The 21,162-nt window shown below is 34.7% G+C and overlaps 1 protein-coding gene across 1 annotated transcript in view; it reads left to right on the top strand.

Moving 5' to 3' along the window:
• LOC107566224 (signal peptide, CUB and EGF-like domain-containing protein 3) overlaps positions 1-21,162 on the top strand; it is a 52,182-nt gene that overhangs the window by 9,733 nt on the left and 21,287 nt on the right. Inside the window, exon 2 of the mRNA XM_016251612.1 lies at positions 18,779-18,901. Within this exon, the coding sequence (XP_016107098.1) occupies positions 18,779-18,901 (123 nt within the window). The remainder of the gene's footprint in view (positions 1-18,778; positions 18,902-21,162) is intronic.

The raw sequence follows: 21,162 nt of genomic DNA, 5'->3' as shown, positions 1-21,162 counted from the left end.
GTTTCAGAAAGGCGGGGCATAGAGGAGAAACAATAATGTACAGTATGTGGAAAATAATGTGTTTTTTGAACCTTAAACCGCATAAACACATTTCATTACACCAAATACACAAAATAATGTTCTTTTTAGCAGCATCATATGACCCCTTTAAGCTTCATGTCGAACAGGTAAACTCATCTACTCACTAGTCGCTTGCTTGTTTGTATTCGCACTCTTGCAAACTATTCCAACTCAAACTTTAAGGGAAACATTTGTGATTTTTAAATTAAGACTGAAAGAGCCTAATGATGACGTTGAAGTCATGTGACTGTGTTGTAGTTAGTTTATAGTCTACATTTAGCTTTTTACTTCCGGCGATTGTATTTAGGCTTCAGCTGTGTTGATTTTTGAAGATTATCATGATGAACCAAATGTGTAAGAATCATACACTTTTGTTGTTCACAGAGCTTTTCTTGTGCAGTAATCCAAAAGCCAATGGAAAAATCCTATTGGGTTTTTATCGATGGAACCAGGGTGATGTTAATGTTCAGGTTGGACTACAATAATAAAAATCACTGCATAATTAGCGATAGACCAATATATATCAGCCAGTGTGACCCATAACCTACTGGTTGTTTTAAATAGAGACTAATTGCTATTTGAAGCTTTTAAAAGGCTCAGTTTGAGAGCTTTCTTGACATGTATGACCCTGGAGAAAAACATTGTTTGAATCACTTGCAGGTCACCTGGATACTATACAGTAGGTTTGAGTATTTTCAGTGTATTTTATAGGGTTTCAGTTGAAATGGCTTAATAAAGAAAAGCTCAGATCTTTTATTTTAGGTAAAGACCCACCAAATCTCATGGGAAAACAATTATTTTGTTATTTTTTGCATGAAAAAAAAAGTGTCATGACAGGTTTGAAGTAGTTAGGGCCACTAAACTTTCTCCAGTCACTGGCAGGTGTGGCAGAAAGTTAATTCTGGATCCCTCCTGTAAGAGTATCATGAGAGAGGCTTCACGTCTGCTAAAACAGATGGCAGAAAGCTAGTTGAGAAACTTGATGTTGAGACGATCTGACCACAGCTGCATTAAAGAAGAGCTTCTAGACTGAAGTGAGAGAACAAACTGAGTCCACAGCCGCTCTCTTCACCCTACAGGAGAGATGTTCAAATATAGATATTTTATACATGAGGTTGTCTGCCATCGCTGTTTCCTATTATGAGTATGAAATCAGACAGTGTGGATCCTTTGATGATAAGAGTAGCTGAAGTCAAAGCTGACAGTCAAGTGAAATGATGAACCTCTTAAAACCTTGTAAAAAGTTCAAGTTGAATAAGTGACGCTGAAGAGAGTGACTGGACCTGTGTTAAAGTAAAAGTGCATTAAGAATCAATCTGTCTGTCTAGTTATTAGTGATTTTGAGTAATTACTTGCTTTGATCAAATTGCATTATATACACTACTATTCAAAAGTTTGAGGTCAGATTTTTTTTTATGTTAAAAAAAAAAAAAAAAAAAGTATCTTATGCTCACCAGGGCTGTATTTATTTGTTTAAAAATATAGTGCAAGCAAAAATTTGGTGAAATATTTTTGCTATTTAAAATAATATTTTTTCTATTTGAATATATTTTAAAATGTAATTTATTCCTGTGATGTAAAGCTGCATTTCCAGCATCATTGCTCCAGTCTTCAGTGTCACACGATCCTTCAGAAATCATTCTAATATACTGATTTGCTGCTCATTTCTGATTATCAATGCTGAAAGCTGCTTCAGATTTTTGTGGAAACCATGATGCATTTTATTTTTCAGGATTCTTTAATGAATATAAGGTTCAAAACAACAGAAACAGAACACTTTTGTAACATCATGAATGTCTTTACTGTCGCTTTTGATCGATTTAATGCGTCCTTGCTGAATTTAAAAAATATATATTTTTTAAAAACCTTACAAACCACAGACAATTGAGTAGCAGTGTGTGCGCGCAGCCTTCACTAAAAAATAATGCATTGGGACTGAAATAGTGCGCTATTCATTTACAAGGCTGTCAGTACATTGCATGCTATTCGGAATGACCACTTCAGTTGTGTTTCGTCGCTATTCTTAAAAACGAGCAAACTACTGCAAGATTGAGTAGCATCTACCGTATGTGCATAATATATGCAGATAATACATAGTTCAAAGTAGCAGAAGTGTGGAAAGTAATGTGTTTTGGTTGTCAGAATCTTTAAGCCGTGAACAGAATTAAGAAGGCGTTCACCTTGTCTCAACATCCCGGCCTGATTGGCTTCATTTTGCAGTGTACATAAACTCTCAGCCGGAACTAGTCACAACCCTGAACGGATTTAAGTGAAAGTGACTGTGGATAAGAAATCCAACCTCATTCTCTTTAATTAGGCTTTCTTGCCTGCCACGGATGGCCGTGTCCTCAGCCGAGCCGTAAGAACTGTGCTGGAATCTGAATTGCCGCGGGTGTCTGTCAGGTAACGTGTTTGACAGGGTTGCCAGGTTTTCACAACAAAACCCGCCCAATTGCTACTCAAAACTAGCCCAATCGCGTTTCAAGGGGGGGGTTCCCGAGTAAAAATCGCATTCCAGGGGCTGAATTTCACATTATTGGGGGCGCTTCAACCCGCGGACTAAAGTAGCCCAATTCCGCGGGATAACTAATTAGCAAGTTTCACAATGAATGCGGCTAAAGTAAACAGTCTCTCTGAGAGCAGCTTGGAAGAGAGGGGCGGGGCCAGCAGAGCTCATTAACATTTAAAGGGAAATGCTACAAAAACGGCTTGATCTGAAAAGAGCTGTTTTTGACAGGGTAAAAAAAAGGGGGTTTTACACTACCATTGAGAAATTTTAACGAAACTATGTTACGGACTTTTCATTAAGACCCTAAAGAATCATATCAACTTGTGGAAAATGGGCATCATATGACCCCTTTAAGAAAACACAAGCAGGGCCGCCGGAGCAAAGCAGTGATGTCAGGCACCGAGTGGGATTATACGACAGCAATGTCAGACATGAGGAGAATCTATATTTAACAAGAATTTCATATATATTCCTGTTGAGACTTTTTGTTATTCCTTGAACGTCAACATTACTAGAAGCGGCAGCACAATGGCTTGTTGTATTCATTTTAATTCTGTTGTAGGCCTGCAACACATTGTTCCCTCTCAAGGGAATTAATTATTTTCATGAGGCATCATATGACCCCTTTAAGAAAACACAAGCAGGGCCGCCGGAGCAAAGCAGTGATGTCAGGCACCGAGTGGGATTATACGACAGCAATGTCAGACATGAGGTGAATCTATATTTAACAAGAATTTCATATATATTCCTGTTGAGACTTTTTGTTATTCCTTGAACGTCAACATTTCTAGAAGCGGCAGCACAATGGCTTGTTGTATTCATTTTAATTCTGTTGTAGGCCTGCAACACATTGTTCCCTCTCAAGGGAATTAATTCTTTTCATGACTTCCTTCCATTTGTTGTGGCGCGTTTATCGATATCAGGACTCAGACGCCGAGGGCTGAGCAGCCACAATGTCAGTATAAAAACCCTCTGACTCACATTTTCCTTCGTGACATTGAATTAATGCCATATCTGTTCCCGAGAACACGCAAACCATGCACGCATAGGACAGAAGTGAATTTCTTTTTTGCATTATTTGTAAGTAACTAAGTGTTTTGCAGTTGAATACTTGCGATGTTTTATTGAATTAATGAATGAATGTTGACACTGATAATTTGGGCACATCTGACTAAAATTTTGCTATGTTTATCAAGACCTTTCATGATGTTTTTGCTTAAATCATTATACTATATAGAGTGCTGAAGACATGGCATATATATATTTGTAGGCCTAATTTAGAGGGTTTTTGTTGAACACAGGCTTAAGATACTTTCACGTTTTAGTCTACGACACAAAATACATCAGGAAAAAACCCTTGTGATTTTTTTTAAAGCTTTATTAGTCTTAAAATAGGTGGTTGCTATAATAAGTGTCTAAAATAATCCAAAAGCCTCGTTTTTGTCGAGGGAACCAGGGTGATGGAAGGTGATTGTCTAATTTATCAAATTATGTTAATGTATTATATAGACTGCCGTTCAAAAGTTTGGGATCAGTAAGATTTTTAATGTTTTTTTTTTTTAAGAAGTTTCTTATGCTCATCTAGGCTGCATTTATTTGATCAAAATACAGAAAAAAACTTAATTTTGTGAAATATTATAGCAATTTAAAATAAGTTTTCTATCTTAATATTCTTTAAAATATTTATTCCTATGATGCAAAGCTGAATTTTCAGCATCATTACTCCAGTCTTCAGTGTCACATGATCCTCCAGAAATCAGTATAATATGCTGATTTATTATCAGTGCTGGAAACAGTTGTGCTGCTTCATATTTTTTGGGACCTGTGATATTTTTTTATTAGGATTCCCTAATAAATGAAAAGTTTAAAAGAACAGTGTTCATTCAAAATAGAAATTGTGTGTTACAATAAGCACTACTATTCAAAAGTTTGGGGTCAGTAATTTTTTTTCTTCTTTTTAAGACATTAATACTTTTATTCAGCAAGGATGTGGTAAATGGATAAAAAGTGATAGTGAAGACTTATATTATTAGAAAAGATTTCTATTTTGAATAAATGCTGTTCTTTTTAACTTTTTATTCATCAAAGAATCAAAGACAAAAAGTATCACAGGTTCCGAAAAATATTAATCAGCACAAAAGTTTCAGCACTGATAATAAATCGGCATATTAGAATGATTTCTGAAGGATCATGTGACACTGAAGACTGGAGTCATGGCTGATGAAAATTCAGCGCTGTGTCACAGAAATAAATTATATTTTAAACTATATTAACATAAGAAACCAATATTAGAAATTGCAATAATATTTCACAATATTACAGCTTTTTTCTGTATTTTTGCTCAAATAAATACAGCCTTGATGAGCATTAAAACACATAAAATCTTACTTATCCCAAACTTTTGAGTATGTGTATATTAACTTAACACTATACTATTATATATTAGCTTGTGTTTCCATAAACAGTAAAGGTAGTAGATGTACTGTAAAGTCACAATATTCATCCACAAAGGCCGACAAGCTCGTTTTTATCTCATCATTCTCTCTTTTTCACCTCATTTGTACTGTAAGCATCAGTGAATGCACACAAGAGTCTGGATTCTCCCCGCTGATTTATTTATTTATTGGGTCCTAATATAAACAGCATGCCTCAGATTACGTCTACAGTGTAGCTCTTCTGGGATCCAGAAGTCTTTTGAGTCTACCCATTGTTTCTAGGCCAAATTGAGACCTTTGGAAAGAGATTCAGTGATGGCCTGTTGATGGTGCAAAGCATTTTGGGAAGGTCAAAGCTTAAAATATCCTACTTTAGCAAATATATAAACTCGGCTAGTTTAGCATCTTCAGTTCGGTACTGTGAATAAAGAGTATCAGATCATAATACAATGTTACTGTTTTGACATAGAATACCGTAATTGAAGGTATTCAAAACAGTACTTTGTATTATTATTGTATTACCACTCTAGGGAGGAGTTGATGTAACTAAATTAGAGTTTAATAAAATTGACTCATCCTCATTCAAGGAAATACATAAATGTAAGCACCTTTTGGTTGTCTACGTTATTTACAGTAGTTTTCATTGTAGCTCTGCATCAGTAAAACCGATGGAAATTGATATGAAATCTTGTGTTGTGTTTTGGCTAATTCTGCTAACTACAGTAAATTGATCAGCATGACATACACTGTTATTATTTGAATTAGGGCTGGATATTGACACCGATTTCACAAATCAATTTGATTATATCTGATACTGATTCTTTTGGATAGACATCAGGTACGGTACTTATCCATTTTTTTTAACTAATGCTGTAAACTGTTAGTTTATATGGGGAAAACTGTACGTTGGTACAATATTAAAGGATAATATTAATCTTAACTGTCCAAATATTTATTTTTAGATATAATAATGAACACTCAAATACGACAAACATTTAAGCAACACAAAAATCACTTTTTTTAAATCAATTTTATTATAAGAAAATTGTTTCTAATCCAGTTCGTTGTTGAAATATAAACACTAGAAACAATCACATCCATTCTAATGGTTTCCATTACAAATACCATTACAAACATAACAAACCATCAACTTTTAACCATTAAAAAAACATTAAAAATGGTTTCCTGCAGTGTGTTTTGGGCCATATTCCATTATGATTTAGTGGTTTTAACAAGCTACCAATAGAAGGCGACCAATTTCCAGTAGAGGCCAACAGGGTCCATTACAGTTTCCATTAAAACCAGTAAAACCATTCAAAATTATGTGATGGTTTCCATTGTTTTGTTTAGTTTTTTTTAAAGCAGGGAGGCTATTTATTCAAACAAATAAGAAACGAGACATGACTAGCATGTTAGGTTAGAAGATGATAATGAATATGTAGTGCTTATATTGATCAAAATGCTCCTTTTTATAGTATTTATTTTCTAGCTAGCTATCGAATTTATGGTCATTAAATGGCTTTCCTGAGGTAAATGTGACGCTGCCTGACGTATTGTTTACAAGCCGTTTTATTGACAACATTTTCCGCAGTTGAAACAAAATCACTTTCATTACTTGAAATAAAATATAAAGCAAGTTAAAAAACATTTTATTTCAGGTAGTTACCAAGTCCACATTGCTAATTTTCATTTAGTTTAACTTGATGCACAAAAATAACTAAAACTAAAACTGAAATGCAATAAGATATTTTAAAAATAAAAATGTCAAACTTGAAAATGAAAATGGAAGATATAAAAATAAAAAATAATGCAAAATATTAATAAAAACTATAAAAGTTTTTCAATGATACTAAAACAACATTAGCTCAAATCAAATATTAAAAAAATGTAAAGAATTATTTCAACCATTGACAGTATAATTCAAAAATACACTGTAAAAAAAGACTTAAAAATCTTACGTTTAATTCAATGTTGATGTTTGGTGTTTCTTTGTTGTTTAGAAATTTAGTAGCAGTTTTAAAGTAAAAATCTTTTTAAAGTAAATCCTACAACTTTTTAATGCAACATGCATGAAATACTGTGTAAGTGAGATACATCCGTCCCAAATTCCTTTTTAAATAACTAATATAGCATGGGGTCTTTCCTAACTGAATGTTCTTGGAGTTCGACTAGCCGTCGTTTAACAAGTTGAGCTCTGTCTGGAACGCTCTGAGTTATTCCAAAGCGGGCCAATGGCACTGGGTGCAGTTTTATGAGGTGCTGAAAAGACGACAACCTTTAGCAGGTCCTCTGCCAGCCCCGAACCGCCACCCGACCGACTCGTCTGTTAGCAGACTGCTCTCGTTCTGACAGAAATCCTTGATCACAGCCCGCGCTGGAGCTTTGCCTGTCTGTGATTGAAGGTTATGAACCGTCACATCAGCATCACGTCATTTGGGCTTTGCATGCAATGCAACATTTTCTGGTCTTTGAACCAGTTTCCCATCCATCGGCTGGTTTTGGTTTTGTCTACTTAGTCTGTCTAGACTAGCCTTAGATGACTAAACAATATGTGTGCCACCTTTTTGGGTTTCTGTTGCAAAATCTTTACTGAATATCTCGAAGGAATACAGTTGTGATCGGATATTGTTCTTATATGGCTGGAATGAACTGTGACATTGCAAAGCATTTTTATCTCCCATTTTTCGCATTTGAAAGTGCTTACAATCTGATGCACACTGGAAAAAAATTGGTGTACGTTGAAAAAAAAATTGAAACAGTATTCACAAAAATGTTAGAACATTTCACAAACAATTACAAAGAAACGACAAGTAACACTGAATTAAGCATGACATTTTGAAGTGGAAAAACACAGTATTTTGTTGTACTCCAGTAATCTTTGTTTTATTTAAAACATACAAAAAAATTTACATAAAATTTCACAAATAATTACATAGAAATGGCAAGTAGCACATCGAATTAAATGTGACATTTTGAAGTGGAAAGACTGAAATAGAATGCTCTGGTATTTTCTTGCCCTTGGATGGCATTTTTTATTGATTGATTGATGTTTTTCATTTTTAATTGATTGATTTTTATTTTATTAGCTTTATTTTGAATTTTATTTTTCAAATATTTTCATTATATTTATTTTATTTCATTGTTTGATTTTTCTAAATGTTTTTTAAGTATTTAATTTTGTATATTATTATATTTTGTTGTTTTTAATGTTATTTATAATTTTATTTGTTTGTATATTATTGTATACTTTTGTTTGTATATTTGTATATATTTATTTTTTATAAAACATAGGCTACTCCAATGATCTTTAAAAAAAAAAAATCACAACTTCAAAAAAATCATCATCTTCTTTATTTTTTCTTAAATATATTATTTAATAATATAAAAAATAAATACCAAAAGATTGTCAGAAAATATGGCAAACAGTTGCTAACATAGGATTGTTGTATTGTTTTTAAAGGGATTGTTCACCTAAAATGAATATATTTTGACAAAGGACTTAAAAGAACAGACATTTTACATTACATGTCTACGTTTTTTTTCTTGTTATCTACAAAGGAAAGAAACTCGTACTGGTTTGGAACGACATAAATAATGACAAAAATTGGGTCAGCTGTCCCTTTAAGATGAGGCTGAAAATGAAAATTCTGTCATCATTTATTCACCCTCAAGTTGTTCCAAACCTGTATGAGTTTGTTTCATCTGTTGAACGCAAAAGAAGATATTTTGAAGAATGTTGGTAACCAAACCATTGACGGTAGCCATCGACTTCCATAGTATGGAGAAAAATGCTATGGAAGTCAGTGGCTACCAGCAACTCTTTGATGATCAACATTATTCAAAATATCTTCTTTTGTGTTCACCAGAAGAAACTTGAGGGTGAGTAAATGACGACAACTTTTATTTTGGGGTGTACTGTCCCTTTAAGCGAAGGGTCAACTGCACTGCAATTTGGGCAGTTCATAAACTCTGAGCTTTAAATGAGCGTGGTTGTTGTTTGAAGACAGCCACCATCACTCAGCGCTTACAGTAGTGCGCACTAAGGACGCCGGGCACAAATAGAAGCAGGCCATATTTCCTTTACGAGCTGTTCGCAGGACAAACACTGGGTTCCTTCATTAGACGTAGGCGATCTGGGAAGAGACGGCGGGGGGAGGATGCTAAATTCTGCTCTAATGTTGACGTCTGCATTTCATCAACACCCTTTTTTCTTTCGTCCCGTCTGTGCGTCGCCTAATAGCCCATGAGATGAAGACTTTGTGCTGGCTTTGCATGTGACGGCCTGCCAGCTCGCACAACCAACACCTCTCCCTCTCTCTCTCTCAGAAGCGATTAAACATCGCTGGGCCACATGCTAACGGATGTTTGGCTAGAAACGAGAGGTTGTCTCGCTGCTACTGTATCTGGCTTTCCACCAGCACGTCGGATCGCCTGCCAAACTTGTGAGGGCAAAGTTAGACCCACTTGCTGGAATAATATTGATTTAGTTGGAGGAACTACCTGAGAGTGAGTGTAAAGTGGTCGGGATGCTTTTGGATTTTGCTCGGCAAGATTTGGATCGTTTCTTCTGTAATGTACAGTATTACTGGCAGTTTATCAGGTGTTCTCGAACAGGTTCACTGGTCTCCAGCCCATAGCGCCCTCTGTGGACAAATGTTGATGCAATACATTTATTGTATTTTTTCATATATATTTGATTTGATTTGTTTTGATTTCATGTCGTAATTTATTTAAATATTATTTTTTTCCCACTTTTTATTTGATTTTAAAACTTACATGTTAAAATTATATTTTATTTTGTTTGATTTTATTCGATTTTTAAGGATATGTTTTATTTTAATATATATATTTTTAATTATTTTATTTTGTTAGATTTTATACTTTATTTTATAGTTTTATTTTATTTTTTATATTTTGATTTATTTTTATTTTATTTTTACTTAATCAATTTTTGTATTTTATTTTTCATTTTATTTTATTTCATATTTTTATTTGATTTGATTAGATTTGTATTTTTTGTTTAATAATTTATTTTATTTGGTTTGTTTTATAGATTTTATTTTATTTTTTAAAGATTGTATTGCATTATATTTGATTTTTTTTTAAAGATTTTAATTTTATTTTCCAGTTCAATATAAATGTATAATAATTATTTACAGTGATTTAGATGTTGAATTAGCAGAATGAGCAAATGCAGATCTTAGAGTTTGAACTTAATACATCATAGGACTCTTATGACATGGACTTCCAAGTTATCACCTAGCAACCACCTAGAACACCCTAGCAACGCCCTGGCAACCACCCACAACACACTAGCATTGTTTTGGCGATTTTTGCACAGGCAAAATTTTGTCCTAAAATGAATAAATTCTTTTTTTATTCTAATTCTTTTAAACAATTTCATTAAGTCTGTTTACTGAAAATTATATTTTTCGTCCCTTCTGAGATTATTTCTGTGGGGGGGTGAGAAACGCTCAATACTTCAAGGCTTCAGGGTTTGGCTCCGTTGCATGACCTTGTTGCTCTCGCTGGTGGATGCCGTTACTACATCTACACCGTTTTCCATTCACCAACATTATTCTGATAACTGGATTGAAATCGGCATGAATGCAACTAATTAGTAGCTCAAACAGTCAAGCATACAGCTAGCAATGCCGAGGTCATGGGTTCAATTCCCAGAGAATGCATAAAGTAAAAAAAAAAAGGATTCGCTTGAATGCAATGTTAGTCACTTTGGTGGAAGCATCTGAAAATGCATAAATGTAAAAAGCAGTATTTTTTTTTAGCAGTGTCTGTCCATTTGTTTTTAGGCTCATAAATGTGTGAAATGAAATTTTTCCTTCTGAAATATAGTGCATGAGTTATGTGGACCATTTTATTATACATTAATGGTGCTCTTTTTTTGTGGTAATTTGCAAAAACCATACGCTGAGAAACTGCTATTGAGAATGGTAATGTTAACGGTTAAACAAAGAAAAGAAACCCGCGTCGAGTCGACTCCTCAGATGGGTTGCTAGTGGAAACAGACTCTCACAAACAGAGAGTTGAGTTACATAGAAAGATTACAGCAGCCGTGAATACTTTATCGAGGATTCTTAAAGGTTTATGTTTCTAGGTCAACAGGCAGGAAAGTATTCATGACCGGGCACAAATAGAAGCAGGCCATATTTCTTTTACGAGCTGCTCAGAGGACAAACACTGGGTTCCTTCATTAGATGTAGGCGATCTGGGAGAGACGGTGGGGGGAGGATGCTAAATTCTGCTCTAATGTTGACGTCTGCATTTCATCAACACCCTTTTTTCTTTCGTCCCGTCTGTGCGTCGCCTAATAGCCCATGAGATGAAGACTTTGTGCTGGCTTTGCATGTGACGGCCTGCCAGCTCGCACAACCAACACCTCTCCCTCTCTCTCTCTCAGAAGCGATTAAACATCGCTGGGCCACATGCTAACGGATGTTTGGCTAGAAACGAGAGGTTGTCTCGCTGCTACTGTATCTGGCTTTCCACCAGCACGTCGGATCGCCTGCCAAACTTGTGAGGGCAAAGTTAGACCCACTTGCTGGAATAATATTGATTTAGTTGGAGGAACTACCTGAGAGTGAGTGTAAAGTGGTCGGGATGCTTTTGGATTTTGCTCGGCAAGATTTGGATAATTTCTTCTGTAATGTACAGTATTACTGGCAGTTTATCAGGTGTTCTCGAACAGGTTCACTGGTCTCCAGCCCATAGCGCCCTCTGTGGAGAAATGTTGATGCAATACATTTATTGTATTTTTTCATATATATTTGATTTGATTTGTTTTGATTTCATGTCGTAATTTATTTAAATATTATTTTTTTCCCACTTTTTATTTGATTTTAAAACTTACATGTTAAAATTATATTTTATTTTGTTTGATTTTATTCGATTTTTAAGGATATGTTTTATTTTAATATATATATTTTTAATTATTTTATTTTGTTAGATTTTATACTTTATTTTATAGTTTTATTTTATTTTTTATATTTTGTTTTATTTTTAGAAATGTTGATGCAATACATTTATTGTATTTTTTCATATATATTTGATTTGATTTGTTTTGATTTCATGTCGTAATTTATTTAAATATTATTTTTTTCCCACTTTTTATTTGATTTTAAAACTTACATGTTAAAATTATATTTTATTTTGTTTGATTTTATTCGATTTTTAAGGATATGTTTTATTTTAATATATATATTTTTAATTATTTTATTTTGTTAGATTTTATACTTTATTTTATAGTTTTATTTTATTTTTTATATTTTGTTTTATTTTTATTTTATTTTATTTTTACTTAATCAATTTTTGTATTTTATTTTTCATTTTATTTTATTTCATATTTTTATTTGATTTGATTAGATTTGTATTTTTTGTTTAATAATTTATTTTATTTGGTTTGTTTTATAGATTTTATTTTATTTTTTAAAGATTGTATTGCATTATATTTGATTTTTTTTTAAAGATTTTAATTTTATTTTCCAGTTCAATATAAATGTATAATAATTATTTACAGTGATTTAGATGTTGAATTAGCAGAATGAGCAAATGCAGATCTTAGAGTTTGAACTTAATACATCATAGGACTCTTATGACATGGACTTCCAAGTTATCACCTAGCAACCACCTAGAACACCCTAGCAACGCCCTGGCAACCACCCACAACACACTAGCATTGTTTTGGCGATTTTTGCACAGGCAAAATTTTGTCCTAAAATGAATAAATTCTTTTTTTATTCTAATTCTTTTAAACAATTTCATTAAGTCTGTTTACTGAAAATTATATTTTTCGTCCCTTCTGAGATTATTTCTGTGGGGGGGTGAGAAACGCTCAATACTTCAAGGCTTCAGGGTTTGGCTCCGTTGCATGACCTTGTTGCTCTCGCTGGTGGATGCCGTTACTACATCTACACCGTTTTCCATTCACCAACATTATTCTGATAACTGGATTGAAATCGGCATGAATGCAACTAATTAGTAGCTCAAACAGTCAAGCATACAGCTAGCAATGCCGAGGTCATGGGTTCAATTCCCAGAGAATGCATAAAGTAAAAAAAAAAAGGATTCGCTTGAATGCAATGTTAGTCACTTTGGTGGAAGCATCTGAAAATGCATAAATGTAAAAAGCAGTATTTTTTTTTAGCAGTGTCTGTCCATTTGTTTTTAGGCTCATAAATGTGTGAAATGAAATTTTTCCTTCTGAAATATAGTGCATGAGTTATGTGGACCATTTTATTATACATTAATGGTGCTCTTTTTTTGTGGTAATTTGCAAAAACCATACGCTGAGAAACTGCTATTGAGAATGGTAATGTTAACGGTTAAACAAAGAAAAGAAACCCGCGTCGAGTCGACTCCTCAGATGGGTTGCTAGTGGAAACAGACTCTCACAAACAGAGAGTTGAGTTACATAGAAAGATTACAGCAGCCGTGAATACTTTATCGAGGATTCTTAAAGGTTTATGTTTCTAGGTCAACAGGCAGGAAAGTATTCATGAAGTCACTTTCATGCTAGCCAAAGTAATAAAGACATTTTATGTTCTGCCGGAGCACATAAATCTCTCTGAAGTGTGGGGAGATAATGTGGATCTTCACAACGTTTGACATGTTTGGAGATGTTTTTGACATTGAGTTTGGTTTTCTTTTGATGGAGAGGCTGAATTTGAACACACACAAAATCTGCAAATATTCTTCAAACATATTCGGCTCTTTAAAGGGATAGTTCACCCCAAATATGAAAATTCTGCCGTCATTTATTCTGTATGACTGACTTTCTTTTGTGCAGCACAAAAAGTGAAACTTCTGATTGCTTTGTGTGAGGAATCAGTCTGATTTATTAACAGATCACTCAGGCATGAACCACATTAACTGATTCTTTTAAAAGGTCGAACTCAAAAAATTTATTATTAATGAATCTAACTTCTCATTAACTCCCATGAACATCTAGAGGGTATGATGGTTTTCCAGTGAATAAAAACTTATGTTTTGGTCTGCTTGTCACACAATTTTATCATATGGCTTTAGAAGACTTGAAACGTAGCGTATAAGTTATATGGACCACTTTTATGAGAAAATCAATGTGCTTTTCTGTAATTTTGAAAACTTGTTAACTTTTCTTCAAAAAAAAAAAAGCAAAACCGAATCTTCTTTAAAAACGTATTTTTATACTATTATGGTATTTATTAATATATTTTTTATATTTTCAGTTTTCATTTTAATTGTAGTCTTCATTTTTTTAATTAGTTTTTTTTTTTATAATAATAATAATTCTATTTAGCTTTAATTTATATTTTATTTTAGTTTTAGTAATGGTTAGTGCCAAGGCAACATTTCAAATTTTCGCTGAAGCTTTTAAGTTTACATTTTTCATCTAACATCTATATTTTATTTTATTTCGGCTTCATTTCAATTAACAGAAACAATATTTCATAGTTTTGGTTTTAGTTACCACTTAACAACACTGCTTGATTTCAGCTTGATTTCAATTTACGAAAACAATTTTTAATAGTTTTAGTTTCAGGGTATGTTTACATGACAGTGATGTACTAAAAACGGAAAAGTTTTGCATACAATGACAACGTTGTGAAAATGATCCCTGTTAAACGTGGATCTGCAAAAACCACTAAAAACGTTGTATTATGCATGCCAGGCCAGCAGTTGGTGATACAACTTTGTAAAGAAACACTGTGTACCTATGGACTCGACACGTAATATGCATGCGCAAGATGTTACTATTTTCACAAATTCCCGTTTTCGTAGTTTACTCAGATATGATAACGTTATTGTTATGAATGTGAACTTTGAAACCCTTTTTTTGCAGTTTGCATTTTCAAGCCCGCAAATTACCACTGTTGAACAACCAAAATAAATAATGTTTTCCATTTTTAGTTAAAAATGGTGTCGTGCACCACTTAACACCTTTTGTGTTCAATGGAAGCAAGAATAAGTAACACAGGGTTTGGAACAAACATAAATGGTGAGTAAATAAAGGCAAACTTTTCACTATCCCTTTAAAAATCCTCTCAGCCTACATTTTTCCTTTATATCCATCAGTGCAATCAGTGTCTCTTGTTTTAATCTCAGCCTCAGTGTCGTTTCCAGTTTGAAGCACAAAAGAAAGAACAAAACAGCCAGAAAAATTTTGGCATCTCTTAAAATATGCCTCCCAGCGCCGTGGAAGGCGCTCTAAACTCATAGACAGATTAACAGTGACATGTTTATTTTCTCTGTAAAACAGCATTTGGGTTTACAACCACCCGGGCACTTTGGGCTCATGGTGATTGATTTAGCAGTAATAAGGAGTCTGTTTCGCCCATTTTATTACACGAGAAATTGTTTTCTTTCTTCTGGGACTGAATGGAGACGCTGATTGATTTTGCCGTGCAAGCGTGATTGCAGCTAATTGGTCTCATTGGTTCTGCTGTGCGATCCGGGATTGTGGGTAATGGGTCTGATTGGCTCTGTTGTAGAAGTGCGATTGTGGTCAATGAATCTGATTGATTGTGATTGGCTAGAGTTTTCACAGGGGTCAGGGTTTGCCTCTGCTGGTAGCGTTCATAACGACACCATGTTGGACTAACTAGACCAAGCTAACCAGCCCGTAATCTCATTAGTTCTGTTGTATAAAATGGCTAATTAATCTGATTGTCTGTATTGCATAAGCACAATTATGACTAATGAATCTGATTGGTTGTGTTGTGCGGAGATTGGATTGTGGGTAATTGGTTTGCATGTGGAATTTGGTTGCATCTTTTCTTTGAAACCATTAAGCATTTTCCAGCCTTCCTCCTTTAAACAAATGACTTCTCAACACAGCTATAGTATAGTAAGGTTGAATTGGTCTGACCCTTTGTGTTAAAGCCTGCTTTCTCATTTACTAAAGTGTGAAACTCATCGTTCTTTCGCACTGAACTTTAGCCATGGCTAAATTAACATTTCCCAATAAAAAAAAAATATTTTATTGGCATTCATTTTATCAAACCAAGTAGTATTGTTTTTCCATGTTTTTAAGTGCATTTTAAGATCTGATCCTACATCAGTCCATCTTTTAGTAGGAATAGTTCACCTAAAAACGAAAAAGCAGAAACATGCACTTTTCCAAGCATGCCTTTCCCAATGAGAAGACTAAAATTTAGGCTGTTATTTCTGCAAAACTTGTATTTGCATTAATGTTGAGATGCAAAAATGGTGTGTCCAAGCGGCTTGCCATATTTGATGTTGTTGATGCCAAATTGCATTAGTCCATGCATGTGTCATTACTAAACTGAATTGAAAAAATAACATTTTAGTACTTTGAATAATAGATTAATAACTTTAATTTCAGTCTGTTCCTCATACGAAGGTATGGAAGCCCATTTCCACCACAAAAAAAATAAAATAAAAAAATAAGTGTGACTAGTTTCATAATTCTAACTTTTTTTTTTGCAATTGCGAGTCTACACCTTGGAATTCTGACTTTTTTTCTTAGAATTGTAAGATATAAACTTGCAATTTTGACTTTTTCTCATAATTCTGACTTCATAATGCGATTGCGACTTCATGTTGCGCAATTCTGAGAAAAAAGTCAGAATTGCGAGATATAAACTGAAATAAAAAGTCGCAATTACCTTTTTTTATTTTGTATTCAGTGGCGGTAACAGGCTCCCATACAAAACTCTCATATGGATTAAAAAGTTGAAATGTTGTGCTTAAGTCATATAGACTGCTTTGAGGGTTTATTTAGAAGCTTGTGGGCATTATGAGAAGTCACTGCATGTAAAAAAAACTGTGTGAAGATGCATCTAAATTCGTCTTTTTGTGTTATGTAGAAGTCAGAAAGCCATTTGGAATGGCTTGAGTTTGAGTAAATGATGACAAAAATTAAATTATTTGGTCTTCGTGACTGGGCATTCGAACAAATGGGTTTCTGACTTTAAATGTTGTTGAATGCATCATTTTCCTTCCTTTCACTGGCCTCAGCGTGAGATCTGATGAATGGTGTGTTTTATAGTATTAGGGCTCTTAAGAAAAAGGACCAATTCTTCTTCTTTTCTCCGCAGCGGGGACACTTCAGTAATGAACAAGCACTTTGGGTGCCGTACTAAACTCCTAAAAGCTTTGTACTGTAAACAGCATGTGAGTAATTTAATGGCTAATGCCACCATAAAGAACGTCCACCGAGAGATTCCTGCATTTGTAATGAAGAAGTGAAGGACGTCTGTGGATTCTAGAGTGAAAACTAAGGTTTCAGCTTCATTAAATGTCGGTTAGAGTGTTGGCCGACAAGTGTTCAAATGAAACGGTTGCCATTTCTTACCAGCAGCATTGAGGAGACTCTGTGGAAACTGGCTCGGGATTGCTGGAGCTCTAACCCTGTAATAAGCTCTAGTCTCCTGCTTTGATGGGCATCTGTTTCCTCACAGCAGTGAGACAGAACTGTACTGTGAAGACAGATTTGACTGTTCAAACTGTGGAATCACAGCCGAGGCCAAACAGTTTTGTAGTTATTTTGATTTTGCACAACACACCCTCATGTTCAACACATACTTGCCAAAGAGCTCTTAGAATTTACTGCATAATTTGATTTATGGCTGGGCGGTTTGACTTTGGCCTGTAAGAAACCACTTAATAACCACCCGGAGCTCCCCAGCAACCACTCGGAACACCTTAGCAACTGCATAGCAATACCCAGGCAAATGCCCAAAAGAGTTTAGCAATTGCATAGCAATGCCATGGAAACCATCCAAAACACCTTAGTATGTGCATGGAAACTCTCTGGCAACCACCAAAAACATATAGTAATGTCCTACATCGCAACGTCCTGGACACCTTAGCAACTGTATAATATTGCTCTGGCAACCACTCTAAGCATCAAATCAACTGCATAGCAACGCCCCGGTAATCATCCAAAACACCTTATTGACTGCATTTGAACTCCCTGCCAACCACTCAAACCACCTTAGCAACACCCTGACAACCAATCAAAGGATTTTAGAAACTGCATAGCAACACCCTGGCAACCATTCAGAGCATCTTTAATAACTGCATAACACCACTCTGGCAACCACTCAAACCACCTAAGCAATACCCTGGCAACCACTCAAAGCATTTTAGAAACTACATAGCAACACCCTGGCAACCAGTCAGAGCATCTTAGAAACTGCATAACAACACCCTGGAAACCACTCCAAGCATCTTGGCAACTGCACAGCAACACCTGGCCAACCACCCAAAACACCTTAACAATTGCATAGCAACACCCTGGGCAACCATTAAACACATTTTAGCAACGCCTTAGCAACCACCCACATCACCCTAGCATCATGTTGAGTTTTTCGTGAACATGACTTTGACCATCATGTGTTAGAGTCTTATACGTTCTGATGAAGAAGAGTATTAGAAGATGGTCCTTTGTTGGAGTAACCATGACAACCTCATTGACCTTTATCAGGACAGAATGTGTTTTGTTGTCAGGCTAAAGCGATACGCAGCAGCAGCAGCTCGATTGCAGGAAATGCCAGAGCGCTGCTGAAGGTTGAGTTTGGCTTCGGTCCCAGAGGTCACAGCAATATGAGATGCTGAAGGCCTCACAATCGCGTCTGAACTGGTATCAGCTCTGACCAGTTTTTGGGTGGAATTGTGAAATGAGTTTGCTCTGCCATGCTGGATCAGCAGCTTTTCGCTTGACTGTTTCTATTTACTCACCCGAGGTGAAAACATGTATCGGTTTTTCTCCAAATAGCGACTCGAAGACTCATGATTTCCTTTCTCTCAGCAGATGTGGACGAGTGCGCCGAGGCCCTGGACAGCTGCAGTATGGATGCCATCTGTCAGAACACCCTCAAGTCATACAAATGCATCTGCAAATCAGGATACAAAGGCGACGGAAAGCACTGTGAAGGTGAGAAACGCTTACAAAGAGAAAAAAAAAAAGAAGGACAAATGAGTTCAGAATAGAAACGCTTGATTGCTGTAACTGAAAACTGAATTACTTTTACTTAGATTCCCCCCTTCTATGTAAAGCGCTTTGAGTGCCATAATATAAATGCCCCACAAGTTTAAGATATAAGATAAAAGGGCAAAAATTGCCCCTGCATAATTACAATAAATCTATTACAGCTGTCACGATAAAAACGAAAAGTGAAAAGTGTCAATTAATGACATTTAGAACTGCACATGTGCATCAGATAGTTTTTTTTGTTTGTTTTTTTTACAGCATTGAGTCTTCAAACCAATCACATGCGTTTCTGTTGCGCTTATGAATGCGATGGCCAATCAGAGGCGTTTAGATTAGTCAGCGCTGAAAATGCCGGAGTTTTGTTTGAGTGCGCACTCTCTGACTGACTTAAGCGTGCTCGTGAATTGTCATCATAAACAACGAAGTGCAGAAAAGATGTGAGTATTAAGAGACTCATTTCGCAGATTCAGTGATTATAACATTAGTTAACTTGCGCTAGACTGGGCATGTTTGTCTGTGTAGCTATAATGTGATGTGCAGACGTTTGACGTTCTATTCTATTAACAAACATTAAAAATCATTATTATAATATCAAGAGCAACAATCGATTGCAATGGTGTTTGTCACAATATTACAGCCTTATGAGTTCTGTATTCTGATTGACTGAAGTAATTGGTTAAATTTAAGTAGCTCACATTAAACAGAGATACAATACAATATCTAAATATTCTTAAATCAAGATACATTTACATGAGAATCAAAATAACTTCAGATATTAAGTCTTGTTTTCTGAAAAAATTTAGCAAAATGGAGTTCATGCTTAAAACAAGAAAAAAAATAGGGGCAAGGAAAATAAACAATTTAAAAGGGAAAACAAGTGTATTTTTCTTACGTCTTGTCATTTTTGCAGCATTAATATGAAAAAAAAACAGGAACAGGCATTATAAACTAACAATAGACATAATAAAATTAAATGCCGTTTCCAAGCTATACACATTAAAATGGCATAGATTTAAAACAAGATAAACGTGTCTGAGATCAAACTGCATAGGAGAATATATATTTAATATGCCTATCAATTTAAGAAGTTAATTTAGTGCAATTAAGTATTAAAAAGAATGCAAAACAAGTCTACTTCAGTTAGATTGTTAGACTCAACTCTAGGTTTTCTCTGCCACAATAATGAATGATCTTAATTACTCATATGCAATTTATTCATTGAATTAAATGGCATATGTAATTAATTAGATTTTTATCAAATGATTAACAGTACAAATTTTTGGATTAAATTTATATTTCTTACCCCACTAGCAAACTGTTTCTCTTTTTTCCAAGCACAGATCTAGCCAAACTTGAGGTTTAAACCATAAGAAAACAATTTGCCAGTGAGGAAAGTAAAATAAACGTGATTCAAATCTTAATATCTTATGCTTCTCAAATATATTTATCTTGTTTAAGCATGGTCAGATATTTTTTCTTGGAAACCAGACAGGATTACTGATTAAGAAACGGTTGTTTTTGCCATGTACTGTAGTCTATAATAAGATCACTCTGGTCGATACTCTGTGTGTGTGTGTGTGTGTGTGTGTGTGTGTGCAGACACTTCAAGGTTTCTTCTCCATGTCTTATTTCTGCAGTTCCTTGGTTTCATTTTCAGACTTACCTGAGGGAAGGGAAATAGGTGTACAAATGCAAGATTAAAAAGATGGCAGACTCAACTCTTTATCCTTTGGATGTGAAATAGAGCATGAAATATCTTACATGTTACCGATAACTTGGACTTGGACTGGTAATTACAGCACAGTCCCAATCACATCAATACAAGGCCAGAAATTCTATTTCTGGAATTGATTTCAAGGGGCATTTTTTCCTTCATAAGGGGAATTTTTATAATTACCTTATTAAATGTATCTTTGTTGTCTTTTATGTCAAATATTTAAAGGGGTCATGAACTGAGAAATCAAAATTCCGCTGATCTTTTGACATATAAGAGGTCATTGTACTATAAAAACATCCTGTAAGTTTCAGAACTCAAAACTTTCTTGTTTGTCTAAAAACAGCTTATATTGAAGCCAGTCAGCCAAAACCACAGCTTGTGGAATGTTCTACTCTATGATGTAATAGTGTGGATAAGTGCTGCCTCCACAGAAATAGATCAACGCCTGCTTCTACATCGCTGCCTGTTTAGCCCCGCCCACCGATTC

The sequence above is a fragment of the Sinocyclocheilus grahami genome, unplaced genomic scaffold, assembly GCF_001515645.1.
Source record: "Sinocyclocheilus grahami isolate Dianchi unplaced genomic scaffold, SAMN03320097.WGS_v1.1 scaffold1061.1, whole genome shotgun sequence".
NCBI lineage: Eukaryota > Metazoa > Chordata > Actinopteri > Cypriniformes > Cyprinidae > Sinocyclocheilus > Sinocyclocheilus grahami.
Note: the sequence above shows the minus strand (reverse complement) of the source record. Positions and strands in the feature narration are given on the sequence as shown.